This window comes from Protopterus annectens, chromosome 4.part1 (assembly GCF_019279795.1).
Source record: "Protopterus annectens isolate FY-2018-M chromosome 4.part1, PAN1.0, whole genome shotgun sequence".
In the NCBI taxonomy this organism is placed as follows: domain Eukaryota; kingdom Metazoa; phylum Chordata; order Ceratodontiformes; family Protopteridae; genus Protopterus; species Protopterus annectens.
The window spans coordinates 550,447,426-550,462,261 of NC_056734.1; the positions used below are offsets into that span (position 1 = coordinate 550,447,426).

The window sequence follows — 14,836 nt, forward strand, 5'->3', positions numbered from 1 at the left end:
TAGAGTAAATTTCAGAACCCAGTAAATGAGACAACAGACCAGCCCCTCCCAGTGAAACTCTTTCATTCAGATTCCATCAAAACACCCCAGGACAACTCATATCCCTTGACTTTCTTAGGGAATTCATCTCTTTTCTGCCTAACCGTGCTATGCAGCTCTCTACCTCAGGTCAAGATCATGACAGTGTCAGGCAACCCCCAGTTCTACTTTAAAATAATCAAAACCAAAGACATAGAAAACACTGTTAACACTATCCCTATAGATGCCCCCAATGGAACAGACAACCACAACCCCTGGTTTATTTGGTTAACAAAATTACAACATTCTATCCACCCTAAAACACCTACACAACTTACATCTCACCAAAAACACAGTGCCCTAAATTTGGAAAATCACCAGAGTCATACCAGTCCTGGTAACAAAAGCTCCTATCTATGCCAATGACTTTAGCTCTGTTTCAGTCCTACAGAATAAGGGATTTTGCTACTGCAAGTCTGAGCAAAAGTTTGGCTGTGTACTGCTTCTCTTGGATCATGTTGTCCAAATGAACTGTTGGCCAAGCTTAATGCTTTCCATTATAAAATAATGAGGCATGTTCTAAATGCAAACATATGAATTTATCATTGCTTTTAGTGAGGTTGTTAAATGTGCCAAGTTCATAGGTTCATAGGTTCATAGGTTTATACTAGGCTATCTGCCCTAAGGCATTTATAAGCCTAGCCCAAAGTTTTATTACATACAATCTCTAACATTCATTTTATTTTAGAGTTGTTACCAGTAAGTGAACTAGTCCGAAGGCCCTTCAAAATGGCACAAGTAAAAATCATGATGGCATGAAATACAGTTTACATAAATTCAATAAAAGAGTCATGTACATTATCTCATTGTCAGAAAGAAATTCAAAAGTGTCTGTGGAAGAGAATACAGAGGCTAAAATCCATGTGAATTAATAAAACATAGCAACATTACAAACGTGTACGAAATGTTTTATTTCTGTATACCCATAATTGCAATTATATTTAATGATAACTACATGAATAAGTGGTTCTGCAAAACAAGGGACTTACACCCGATCAGTGTAGAAAAACAAATAAGGTTACTGCAGTCCTTTCACAGTCCCTTCCTATACCGTGTGGTCCTGCTTGCTTCCAAGAAGAGTTACCTGCTTTACAGCCATAAATGTTGAGGTAGGATCGGTTTCTCCCGAAGAAAGGGCGGAATTAGAAAAAAAAAAATCAAAAATCCCAATATCTTACAGCTGTAGACCATGGAAAGACGTGTGCTCCGGGTCCAGGCTGAAGAAGTTTCTAGGCTGCACGGTAACTCTGATCACAGTCCCTGCCGCTGACACTGAAGGCAACGTTAGCAGGTCTGCATGTTCTTGATTCAGCCCAGAAAATATTCCCTGCAAAACTGGGGCCACTCTATGTTACCCCGGGTGACAAGTCATATAAAGCATCGCAGCAGGCACAAACATGGCTAATAGAGACCGCATTACTTTATAAAGCATGCTGATGTCTGAGAAGGAAACACTTCACTGACTGATGAAAATGTCATAAGTTATTTATAATAAAAGGTGAGACTTTACATATAAAAAATACTGTCTTATGTTAGGTTTATAATTGTTCTTATTTTACATTTACGTCCTTTGAAGAAAGAAAATAAGTAAATGAACAAATAAGATGGGCTCAATTTTAATATCTGTTTAATGTCCTCATTAGTAGAGATATGGGCTACTAAGTGGTACAAATGTTTTTGGCCTGACAAAAGTCTTTTGACACTGTCAGCCAGTTTCTCTTACTACTCTCTTAAAGATTTTCTGTCTTGTAGACACTTCAGGGTACAAACTGGATCCATATCCTCTCCTCTCACTTCATATATCCAACAACGTTATTCAAGGATCAGTACTTTCTCCTAAAAAACCTCCTTGGGGACACCCTTTCTCTCACATGTCTGCTGTATGCAGATGACATGGTCATTTAAAGATCTGGCCCCACAGCTTTTGTCACAAAACCGCAGCTTGAAATTGATCTGACCTCCCTAAATAATTGGCTAACCAGGTATAACCCAATACTAAATTCCACAATAAGTGCCCAAATTCTATAACTCCTGGTGCATCTCTTACAACAAAAATCAACTGCTGGCAGCATTCCCATACTAGATACATTGGAATCTGGCTAGACCCTTTTTTAACTTTAAGTATGATGTTCAAGTTACTGAAGCCAAAGTTAATAAATGACTGTTCTAGTTCAGAAAATGGTCACATTTACTTTTTCCAGTAGCTTGGGAAGCAATAGGGAGTCCTCTTCTCTCATCTTGAATATGGTCTCCCACTCATTTGTTTCTGGTTCACAAATGAGCTGCATTAATCTACAAACCACCTCAAACAACATCTGCTAGGTCTCTACTGAAAGGCAGAGTCATTACCTTACTCTTGCAAAAGCAAAATGGCTGCCCATACCTTGAAGTGCTTCCCTCCTCCTGGTCCCCTGTTAAACAAACTGGTATGGGAAGAAAGCATTCCCTTCTTCACTCAGAATTTCAGAAAGAGCTCCAACTCCTTATAATCTAAGGTTTTCTTTCCCAAACTACTCCCCATTTGCAAACCCCACTATTTAACCTGAAATGCACAAGGCATGCCTTTTCTACAGTGACACTGAAAGTTTGGGGAAACCATCCCTGAAGAAATTAAATCATTACAACTAATCATTAATTTCCATAAACAGTTGAACCATGTCCTGCTTAACCAATCCAAATACTACATCACTTAGTCTATTCTACAACACTCCCTGCATTCTTACTGCTATCATTTTTTTCAGGTCTCCCAGCCCTCATAACTGCCCAGATTAAGATACTGAACTTACTGCAGCAGCCACACATCCCAGGACATTACAGATACAACGCAGTTTCTCTTGGCAAAACTTTATACACGTACCCCCATAGCAAAACTTTATACACATACCCCCACGGCAAAACATACACATACTCCCATGGCAAAACTTTATACATGTACCCGCATAGCAGAACATTGTACACATACCACCACAGCAAAATGTTGTACACATACCCCCACAGCAAAATGTTGTACACATACCCCACCCTTCCCAGATTCATCCAACCTTAGACCTTCTTTCTGTCATACCTGGGCTACTCTAGACAGCAAATACAGATCTAACAAATTTACTACCACCCTTCACAAAGCTCCTCTTTACCTCCCATTTCTGCCTCCTTCCTCAACAACTTTATAAGTACAACAATACACTCCCTAAAACTTTCCTTACAAAACTTTCATCTTCTTCCCCATCCAACCTCACCATATCTACAGTTTCCATTTTCACAATTGCATCCAGAAATCCCTCCACTGCATCAGCTTCTACCCTTCTCCTCCTGTCTTACATGTCTCAGTGTACAATAGTGTGCCTTTACTAGTTTTTATATATTTGTAGAAGTTTCATTTTGTAGTACAAAAAGTAGTATTCCTTTCCTACAGTTCAAAGCGTAGCACAATGCTCATTATGCAGTATAAATGCCTTTACTTGTCTATTTACTGTTACTGTAAAAGAAATTTAGCAACCTATTGCCATCCTTGTACTGATTAATCCTGCAACTGCCTTTGTGTCTTTGATTGCATTGCTGTTTTCTTAATGCAGTTTACCACGTAAGAACCTCTTATATTACGTTGTACTCTTTTATTTATCTGGTGGCAACCCATGGGCCGAGTATAAGCCACCTGGATCTCGGCTCTATCCTGGTCAACAAATACATACATACATTGTTAAACAGATAGATAGATAGATAGATAGATAGATAGATAGATAGATAGATAGATAGATAGATTTGCATGTGTCCCTAATACTAAATATTGCTGTATGCCTCATGCCGTGTGATGTTATATATGTTATTCATTGTTCTCCATCAGGGTATCTTCAGGATGTCAAGATCAGTGTATCCCATTTACGTAATAGGAGAGAGTCACATGCATACATGTCTTTTTCTCCTTTTGTACCATTGCTCTGAGTCTAGTCAGGAACCTGATTACTGACTGCAAATGAAAATGCAGCCTGATCAATTGACCAATGTACAGAATGCTTGCTATATATACAAGGGGTTTTAATGAAGGCTTGATCACTTTAGATATGGAAGCTATAAATAATTAATTAAAAAGCTTGAATAAATGGCAGAAGTACCTAAACTCTTTCAGGCACATAAGTAAAGTTAGAATAGAAGTTGGCTGAGTAACAGTTGACACTGAATCTTCTTTGTTGACTCCTTTTATTATGGATTCTTTCTCCTGTGAATGAACATAACCTAAGTTAAGCTGCTGAAATCTTGGAGCTGGCTATATTTACTATGGATGTTGTACGGATTACTCTTGGGGAGACTGATTCCTCCCTCCATTCAGCTTTCACAGTGGGAATAATTCAGGAAGGCTGCTTCCTTGAATTGTTCTCTGCCGTGTATAATTCCTCTATGGGAGATCTTTCTTATTTCTCTCTGAAGTTAGCAAAAATGCAAAGTTTTCCATGAAAGTCCAAGGAGTCCTGATTCCTCTCATTAGGTGAGGTCCTTGCCATGGGACTATGGCTGTTTCGTGTAAATAGGCATGCAGGTCAGTTACATGTTTTGCTGAGTTGTTCTTGTTACACTGATCATTAATAATTCTCCGTTTTGTGCTGTACAGAATAAGGCATTTTGCTACTGCAAATCTGAGCAAAAGTTTGGCTGTGTACTGCCCCTCCTGGATCATGTCCCCAAATGAGCTGTTGGCTAAGCTTAATGCTTTCCATTATAAAATAATGAGGCATGTTCTAAATGTAAAAATACGAATTTGTCATTGCTTTTTAGCGAGGTCGTTAAACGTGCCAAGTTATTTATAATGAAAGGTGAGCCATTACATGTAAATATTGCTGTCTTATGTTAGGTTAATAATTGTCCTTATTTTACATTTACTTCCTTGAAGCAGGAAAATAAGTAAGTGAACACATAAGGTGGGCTCCGTTTTAATATCTGTTTTAATTAAGTCTTGAGAATAGCTTGTGACACAAAGTGTCTGATCATTTTCTTTGCATTTTCCTAAATCTAGTTTCATTAATGAATGTTAAGTAACCATTTTCAGTGGACTGTTAAATGATTTATTTATACTGGTGTGCATATCTCAGGCTTCTCTACATCTTGATGAGGTGTATATTGACAGGCACCTTTTTGTTAGTTGCAAATCAATGATTTTATAATTCCTCAACAGTGTCTGCAATCAGTTTAATTGAACATTTAGAGCACTGTTGTTCCCATGTTTATATTGTTACTGTTATTTTTTAATATTTCCTCTTCAGTTTCACAGGCATGGACTTAGTATATGTAATTAATAGGCTGGGGTGAAGTAATATGGAGGTGTTGAGGGGACTTGTCCCCTTGCAGAAGGTATTGATTTTAGTGTTTTGTGATGAGTTGACTAGTAGACGAGTTGTGATAGATGAATTTACAGTGCTTTATAAAACTTCACAGTTCATGATGGCTTTGTGTTTGAATATAACTTTAACTTGCCAGTTTAACACTGGCATTGTTAGCCATATTGTTCAAGAATTTTTTTTGAATAACATAGATTTTTATCTGAATTTGATTCTAAGATTTCATATTGTAAGTGTGGTATACATTCAGAAAAAAACGTAGTACAACTGATAAAAACCCTCCCTTCATTATTCAAAATATAACATTTATATTTGTTATTTTAGTTATAAAAGGGAGTCATGATTTTAGTGTATGTTTATAATGACCAGAGGGGCATCATTTTCACTGAGTTTTACTTACTGGAGATATATGTCTTAAAGAATTTGTTTAAATGAACGAGTAAGTAAAAGCATAAATGTCATCAAATGTGCCTTCTTTTCATAATCCTGAGCTTTACTTTCCTGCCTGGGTACAGTACAAACACACAATTATCACTGATTTAAAGCAAGTGCCTCAGATCAAGACAGAAAGAGAGTGAAAATTATTGACATTTGGCTTGTGCTTTCCTTTGATTGATTGGCAGATAAGTTCCCTTTAGGAAAAAGCCTTCCATTTTCTTAATTTTGTTGACTTATTACTTCCCTCTTCATGAAAGTTATTTTAAAAGCTAGGAGTGTTGTGTTTTAATGGACTGTCCCGAGACCATAACGTACGTTTAAATGGAGTGTTCATTTTTTCTGTCAGTTTAAAAGTGTTGTAAAGGAAATGAAAACATTTTTCTGTGGAGAAATTGTGTTCATGCTACTGTTGGAATGCTGCCATAGTGTTTTAAAATGCTTTTTACTGTGCTTTTTGTTAATTTAAAAGGGTTGTAAAGTAACTGAAAACATTCTTTCTGTGGAGAAATTGTGTTTGTATTACTATTGTGGTGCTGGCATAGTGTTTTAAAGGGCGTTTTACTATGTTTTTTATGTTAAAAGGGTTGTAAAGTAACTAAAAATATATTTTTTGTGGAGAAATTGTGTTTGTGTTACTATTGTGGTGTTGGCATAGTGTTTTAAAGGGCTTTTTACTATTTTTTCAGTTAAAAGGGTTGTAAAGTAACTGAAAACATTCTTTTTGTGGAAAAATTGTGTTTGTGTGACTATTGTGGTGCTGGCATAGTATTTTAAAGTATTTTTACTATGTTTTTTTTCAGTTAAAAGGGTTTTAAAGTAACTGAAAACATTTTCTCTGTGAAGCATCTGTGTTCATGTTACTGTTGTGGTGCTGGCATAGTGTTTTTAAGTGCTTTCTACTATGTGTTTCTGTCAAAAAGTAATGTTTGTGGACTGTTAGTGTTTACTAATGGCAGCAATTGCTTCCCCAGAGATGGTCACAGCCTTCTGATGCAACAGCGAAACCTTCCCTGATCCCTCTCCCAGGACTGACAGGAATGGCTCTCCCTTGCCAGTGTTGTGGATCTCAACAGCCTCAGAGGATCCAACCCCTGGTCCATAGTGGCTATGGACTATTTTTGGCTTGACCATGGAACAGACTACTGGTTCCATGGTCAGTCCTCCTTCCAGTCACAAAAAATGAAAAATTAAGCCACTACAGCAGACTAGTGATTTGCCACTGCAGATGGTTACTTTTGGCATGACCATTTGTTGTACTGCAGATCATTCATCTTTTGCCTCTGATCCTTGTGTAGCACCTACAGCCACTATGGACTGGGGATTAGACATGCCTACTGCAGCTGTTGGGTTAGCCTCAGTAGGCAAAGGAGAGCCACTGTTGTCAGTCCTGGGAGAAAGAACAGGGAAGGTTTCTATGTTGTGTAAAAATGCTGTGCCCATCACTGGGGAAGCAGTTAATGCCATTACTAACATGGCTGACCACATTTTTCCTTTCAAAAAGAAACAGAAAACCAAGCACGTATCTACTCCTCCTCAAATGTCTTTGGATAGCAGCAGTTTATTGGATTGGGCTCAGAGTTTGATTCAGGCTATTGATCCTTGTAAAGTAGTTTCTGGTAAAAGAAAAATGGATTCATCTTTTCCTAAAGAAATTCAAAATTCTGAATCTGAATAGGAAGATGCAAGGATGGTTACATTTTCTTCTTCCAGTTTCTGATTCTGACTCAGAGGAAAGCTCAGTTTCTGATTTTCCCTGTGGGGGGTTCTCTTTTTCTGAGACTATTGCTAGAATGTGCTAGTGTTTTCAGTTGGAGAACACTGATGTTTCGCAGTCCTTCAGAAAATACTAGGATTTATTACAGATGGATTTTCCAGAACCTACACCCATTCCTCCTGTTCTGTCTGCTTTAGAGGATGTGTGTGTTACTGCCTGCAATTTTCCAGATAGTCAGCCTGCTGCCCCTAAAAAGGCAGCTAAGATGTATAAAGTTCCTCAGTCTTTTAAAGTTTTATACACAGTTCCCAAACCTGGCCCAGAAGCTATAGCTTTAGTAGATCCCACTGCTGCTAAGCACTTAATTATTTCCAATCTGCTCTTTTTGATAAGGATTTTAGGTATGGGAAAAAGTGTATACTTCTGCAACTTTGATTTTCAGAATTTCAAATTCTTGGGCTCATATGTTAAAGTTTGCTCTGACAAATTGTGAAAGTATGAGAAATGGTTTGCCAGCAGTTTCTTTTTGTGATGAAAAACCTGCTTTAAATAACTTAGTTTCTTCTATTGCACAGGTCACTACTCATTGTTTACAGTGTGTGTGTGTGTGTGTGTGTGTGTGTGTGTGTGTGTGTGTGTGTGTGTGTGTGTGTGTGTGTGTGTAAACTCTGTTGATAGTTTTTTCCAGGGCTATGATCACTGGTACTGTTTTGAGGAGGTTTGCATGACTGCATTCTCAGAACCTCCCAAATGATGTTAAAAATTAGATTTTAAATTTTCCCTTGGATAAAGATTTAGCGTTGGGATCTCTTCAAGTGGTTACAGGCAATACCACAATCATGTAGCATATCAACAAGCAGGGGGAACGAGGTCGTACCCTTTTTGCAGACTACCCATGTTAGCTTGGGATTACAGCTTCACAGCACAATCTCATTCCACAGGCATCCTACATTCCACCAGAGAAAAATTGTGTGGCAAACAAGCTGAGCAGGACCAGGGTAGACTGTCACAATGGAAACTTGATGGGGGATCTTCCAAGATTTGATCCTTCTGTGGGGAGTTCCTCAAGTAGACCTCTTTGCCTCCTCCCTGAAAAAATCAACCATCAAGATTCTGTTTCAGGACTCCATGCAATGCCTTTTCTTTTCCTTAGGAAACTTCCTTTATGCATTTCCACCATTTCCACTAATATTCCGGGTACATCTGAAGATTCAGGAGGAATCCCCAAGATCATTGTGGTGACTTCCTTCTGGCTCAGACAGCTGTGGTTCTCCCTTCTTTTGGAAGTGGCCAGGGGCAGTTATCACAACCAGTCTCACAGACTGGATCTGCTCACACAACAACAGGGATGTTTGATGCATCCTGACATCAATCAAGTTCACTTGACTGCCTGAATGATAGGGCCTTAATTCCTTTTAGGCACCTGTTTACTGAAGATGTGCTGCATGTATTAATGGATTCAAGAAAGCCTGCTTCTAGAAAATCATATGTTAGCGAATGGAAAAGGTTTTCTAGTTGGTGCTAACAACATTATCAGCACCCATCTAGGGCTAGTTGTTCTCTGATTTTCCAAATTTTATGTGAGTTACTCCTATGGCCTTTCTTATTCCTGTATCAAGGTTAATTTATTGGACATTTCAGCATGTCTGCCCATGTATCCTCCTTTTTCAATGTAGTCTCATGTCAAAATGTTCTTGAAAGGGGTTTTACAGAAGAGGCCTCCAAGAAAACTGGTGGCCCCTCCTTGGGATCTTAATTTTGTGTTAGAGGAGCTAATACTTGCTCCATTTGAATCAGCTAATCTGGCTGACTTGTGGTTCTTAACATGGAAAACAGTTTTACTGGTTGCTCTAACCTCTGCAAGAAGGGTAGCTAAGTTGCAAGCTGTTATGGTGAGTCAATCCTGTGTCATTTTCCCTAAGTACAGGTTTTCTTTGAAAACTAATCCTTCTTTTGTGCCTGAAGTGGTATCTGAGTTTACTTTAAGCAAAACAATCCAGCTTCTTGTTTTCTTTCTTGAAGCTAAACATGAAGGAGAAAGGATACTCCATACTTTGGATGCCCACAGGCAAGTCCGATACTATCTTGACAGAACTAAATCTTTTAGCTCTTCACATCAATTGTTCATTTTTTGTGAAGGTAAGAAAAAGGGACAGCCTGTGTCAAAACAGGCTGTTTTTAAATGGTTATAGATTCATAGATTCATAGGTAGGTACTAGGCTATCAGCCCTGGGGCCTATACAAGCGCAGCCAAAAAGGTACCCTGGCTTTTGCCACCCAAGAAAATTATTTTCCTGTGCCACTGTCGAGCAGAGCCACAGAGGTCATCCCCGGGGTGAATTTCCTATTTCCCATCTAGTCATCAAGATTTTTCTTGAAGAGTGCTAATGAGGAGCTTTGTTTGATATAGATAGGTAGTTTATTCTAGAGTATGGGAAGTCTGTGGGACAGGAATCTATCCCTCCGGCATGTTCTGTTTAATGTGGTGACAAGGTTTAGGTCCCTAGAGCATGTAGCTTAGAGGGATTGGGATTTCTTTAAGTGGAGCATGTCCAACAGCTCTGGGTTTGACATAGCTTTGTATGTTAGGCAGAGATCACCTCTTAGTAGGCGATATGCAACGGAGTAAAGCTGGAGTTTTTTGAGATGGTCTGCATAGGGCATCTGTTTGAGGCCGGTAATCTTCTTTGTGAGGTATTTCTGTGGACTTTCCAGTTGTTGTAGATGTCTTGTGAGGTACATACCAAAAGGGGCATTGTACTCTATAATGGGTCTAATGAGTGATGAGTAGAGGGGAACAATGACCTCTTTTTTTCTGGATGAGAAACCTTTTGTGATGAGGTGTGCCACGTAGAAGGATTTCCTGACTACTGTGGCGATGTGATTATCAAAGGAGAGACTACTATCCACCTGTGTCCCAAGGTCTCTTATCACACTTTCATTGTTAAGTATACTACCGCCTATGTTGTAGTTCATGGGTACAGAGTTTTTACCAAAGGGGACAACAATGCACTTTTTGGCATTGAGCTTGAGGCCATGGCTTTGACACCAGGCATCTGTCTCAGTGAGGACCTTTTGTAGGATGTCCACATCGTTAGGAGTTTCGAATATGGCTCCTAGTTTGCAGTCATCTGCGAACTTCATTAGCCAAAGACCTTTTGTGTTAGCCTGTACTTCAGAGAAGTAGATACCAAACAGGAGGGGATCCAGGACTGAACCCTGTGGTACTCCACTTGTCACTGGTCTGAAGTCGGATTTGGAGTCTGCTACTTTCACAGTGTGGGTTCTGTCAGTGAGCCAGTTGGCAACCCATCTTGTGACATAGGGATTTATACCTAGTTTAGTGAGTTTATCTATAATTCCAGAGTGGGGGATGGTGTCGAAAGCCTTGGCAAGATCTAGATAGGCTGTGTGAACCACCTTACCCTTGTCTACAGCTTTGGTGACTGCTTCAAAGAAGTCTATCAGGTTTAGGAGACATGATCTGCCTTTTACAAACCCGAATTGGGTGGGATCCAGAGTCTGGAGATTACCAAAGTCTTTGTTTATAAGTTCCATGATGATATGTTCCATGGCCTTGCAGACCAGGCTCATCAGGCTAATGGGGCAGTAGTTCCTGGGGTCCATGGTGGCTCCCCCCTTGTGGAGTGGGATAACCATTGCTGTGCACCATTCAGCAGGCACAAAGTTTGAGGTGAGGCTATGATTGAACATGGTACTTAGGTGGGCTGCCAGTTTGTTCTGTAGTTCGTGTAGAACGCAGCCTGGGATGTTGTCTGGTCCCATGGATGCTGTGTTCTTGGCTTTGGAGAGTGTGGTTTTTACCTGTGCAGCCGTGATTACAGAAACTTTGCATTTTTCCGGTATAGAGATGGGCTCTTTAGGGGGTGGGGGGGGGGTAAAGTTAGCACTGAACCTATCTGCCAGGATGTTAACAATATCAGTTCGGTCTGTATATTTATCTAAAGTTATTACCTTTTTTTTTATACTCAACATAACAAAACTATTCCATGCAGCATCAAGGTCCACTCTAATAGGGTCTTGGCTTCATCTATGGCTTTTTGGAAGGGATTAGATCTTAGAAGTGTTGTAGAAGCTGCTACTTGGTCCTTTGTAAATACTTTTACAAAGCACTATAAGCTTGATCCCTTCTCTTGGTCCAGATCAGGTTTTGCCAGGACCATTCTCGGGGATCTCCTGGACTCTTCCCTGTCCATCTCACAAATGTAGTTAGTTATGGTAATCTACCCTTATAGCTAAGGCTGCTGCAGCAATGGTCAATATGATGAACATAGTACAGCTGTGTAAGTAAAACTTATCATAACAGTAGATGTTCGAACAATCACTGCTACACTAGCTGCTCCAACCCTCCATCCATTTTGATGTGTAAGCTCTTAAATGTTTTATGCCCTGACTTGTCTTTTAGTCAGCTCAGCTGAAGCTGGTTGACAATTTGGGCATGTGGAAAGTGCCCTGAAGCTTTGGAAGCTGGCCAGTTGTTATATCCTTGGCATAATGTAACCCTTATAGCTAAGGCCACTGCAGCAGTAATCGTTCAAGCATCTACTGTTATGGTAAATATTACTTACACAACTATACTTTTCTTTACTGAAAATGCTGTAAAATTATGATATTTGTCTTAGCAGAGTAATAGCAATTACTACTTTAAGAGAATCTTCTTTTTCACATTGCTTTTATATTAATGTATTGTCTTAGATCTCTGTGGTTTGCAATAATGCATTTACTAAATTATAGTAAAGTGCTTTAAGGGGCAATTATTTATGCAATTTGACTAAGAAAATCAGTTGTCTATATTATTTAGCTGAACAAAAAGGTACCCATGTTGCAGAATGTAAAATTAAAGGTATATCTATCATGTTAATACAGTGTGAAGATAACACAGACCAGCTTAAGGGGGTGTCATTGGGAAGAGGCATTGTATTCTCTCATTTGAATTAGTCTGAGTACACTACCTGTTAATGTATTTCTGACTACAATTATTATTGATTTTTTAATTTTTTTTCAGATATATGAACTGGACAAAGCCTATTTACAATATATCCAAAATAAGAACCGGGTTGAGGCAAGAGAGTCTTACAGATACTACGTACAGCATCTGCAGGAACTCTATGCCAGTGGCGCCAAATGTGACCCTTCTAAGGATCATCTCTGTATTATTTATTTGGCTACAAAGGGTGTTGTTCCTTCAGTTCCTGATTCTCTACAGGGCCCACTAAAGTCATGTGATCTTCGGACAGATCCATACTGCAGAGGATATGCATCACTCCAAAGACTTCCTGTTTCTTACCCTGTTGATCCACAACTAAGTTCCATTGACTATGAGCAAATTTCTCAGATCTGTGACCCATCTGATGTACGTTGTGTACAGTACTATATGAGTGTCTATGGCTACAGAGCTGATCCTGTCAGCACACAATATGAATGTGATCCATACTATGACCCGTACTGTAAAGGGAGCTACAAAACTCAGGATCATCCAGCTCCTGATACCATCTGTGACCCTAGTTATGATCCCAACTGCCAGTCTTCTAATTCTCAGTACAGTGAAAAGGAGAAAGACCCTGTGGATTGTGACCCCTTATATGACCCTAGCTGCAGTAAGCCTTATCCTCTGTTGGTAGGTAGAACAGCTGATGGTTCTGGCTGTTATGTTTACTATGATGAAGACTGTTACCCAGTGCACAGCTCTACTGTCACCAAGGAACCTGAATGTAACTCTTTGGATGATCCTACCTGTAAATCCCAGAAGCCTTCATCTTTTTTGTCAACATATCCATGTGATCCTTATAATGATCCTAAATGTGCAAGTGAGCATCCCCATCCCAGTGATCCAAATATTCCAGGCTGTGACTCACAATATGATCCCAAGTGCAAGACTGTTCATCCAAAAAGTCCATTTAAAAGCTGCAATCCTGATTATGATCCAGATTGTAAACCAACAGATCCTTATGGTTCCATCCATTATAATCCTGCAAAGCCTGATGACACTCATTTTAACCCTGATGGCTATTCGGAAGGTGTTCATGAACCTGATCCACACTGTGACCCTAAGTATGACCCTAATTGCCACGTGCAACATTATAAAACCACCTCTGACAAATACAACAGTATGCCAACTCTAGAAACACCCTATGATGATGACACTTCATCGGGGCAACATGAAGAATATGATTTTGAGAATCCTAGTAACACCAACAATATAGATGACAATGGTTATTACAGCAGAACCTCTGATAAACGATATGGTAAGAAGCCACCAATAGTACACAGGCCATATAATAGCAACCGAGAAGAATCTTACACCAGTTTGAACAAGGAAGGTGAGATCAGCTATGATGAAAATGAAATCTATGGCTATGTACACCAGGACCCAAGGTATGATTCAAGAACAGGCCACGTAGACTCCTACAGAGGCTACAGAGACAATTGATTTAGCGGTTATGGATAGCATCTCAGGGATTATAAAGAACCAGTGGACTTATATAATTCAAACTCATACAGAGAGAACTGTAACCACATGCTTGAAGGGCTCATTAACATGCTAAGGTCATATTATTAGACAATTGTTAGTCAAGTGCATATTGTAAAACACATTAACTGAACTAATATACCTAGTTAGCACTTTTAGTTTTGTAATCATATAAAGAGAATGACTAATGTACTTTAACAGCCAATATAAATCAAAAAGTAAAAAAAAAAAATGATATATGTATGTGTGTGTGTGTGTGTGTGTATATATATATATATATATATATATATATATAATGTCTGCATGTCTTGATCGTAAATGCTTAATTTATTTTGACAGTTGTTGTTTGTCTTTCGGCTTTTTTCCCGGTAAGGGGTTGCCACAGCGGAACTCCGGTCCGCTAATGATTGGCAGTAGATTTTTTACGAAATGCCGAGGGGCCAGCTCGATGTCCAACCTTCAACGAAGGCACGCCCATTTACGCACTCATGTCTTTCGAACGCTACCCAACCACGGGGAGGACATGCAGACTCCACACAGAAGGCACTCCCAAGCCAAGCCGAGAATCAAATGGGAGAACCTCTTGCTGTGAGGTAACAACGCTACCGCTGTACCACCGCGGCATCCTCAATTTATTTTGGCAGTAGTATATTTAATTAATTCACATATATTCATGTCAGCTTATAAAATTTAGTTATATTCCAAAAGACCTGACATAAATTCTAAAATGTAACACAGTACACAAAAATACTTTCGGTATACTTTTTAGGTTATTTAACATCTAGCATG

General features: G+C 39.2%; 1 protein-coding gene across 1 annotated transcript in view; it reads left to right on the top strand.

Moving 5' to 3' along the window:
* Positions 1-14,305, top strand: part of LOC122801248 — a 158,116-nt gene extending 143,811 nt beyond the window's left edge. Inside the window, exon 6 of the mRNA XM_044070801.1 lies at positions 12,584-14,305. Coding sequence (XP_043926736.1) covers positions 12,584-14,008 — 1,425 coding nt within the window. The 3' untranslated portion in view covers positions 14,009-14,305. The remainder of the gene's footprint in view (positions 1-12,583) is intronic.
* Positions 14,306-14,836: the final 531 nt, after the last annotated feature.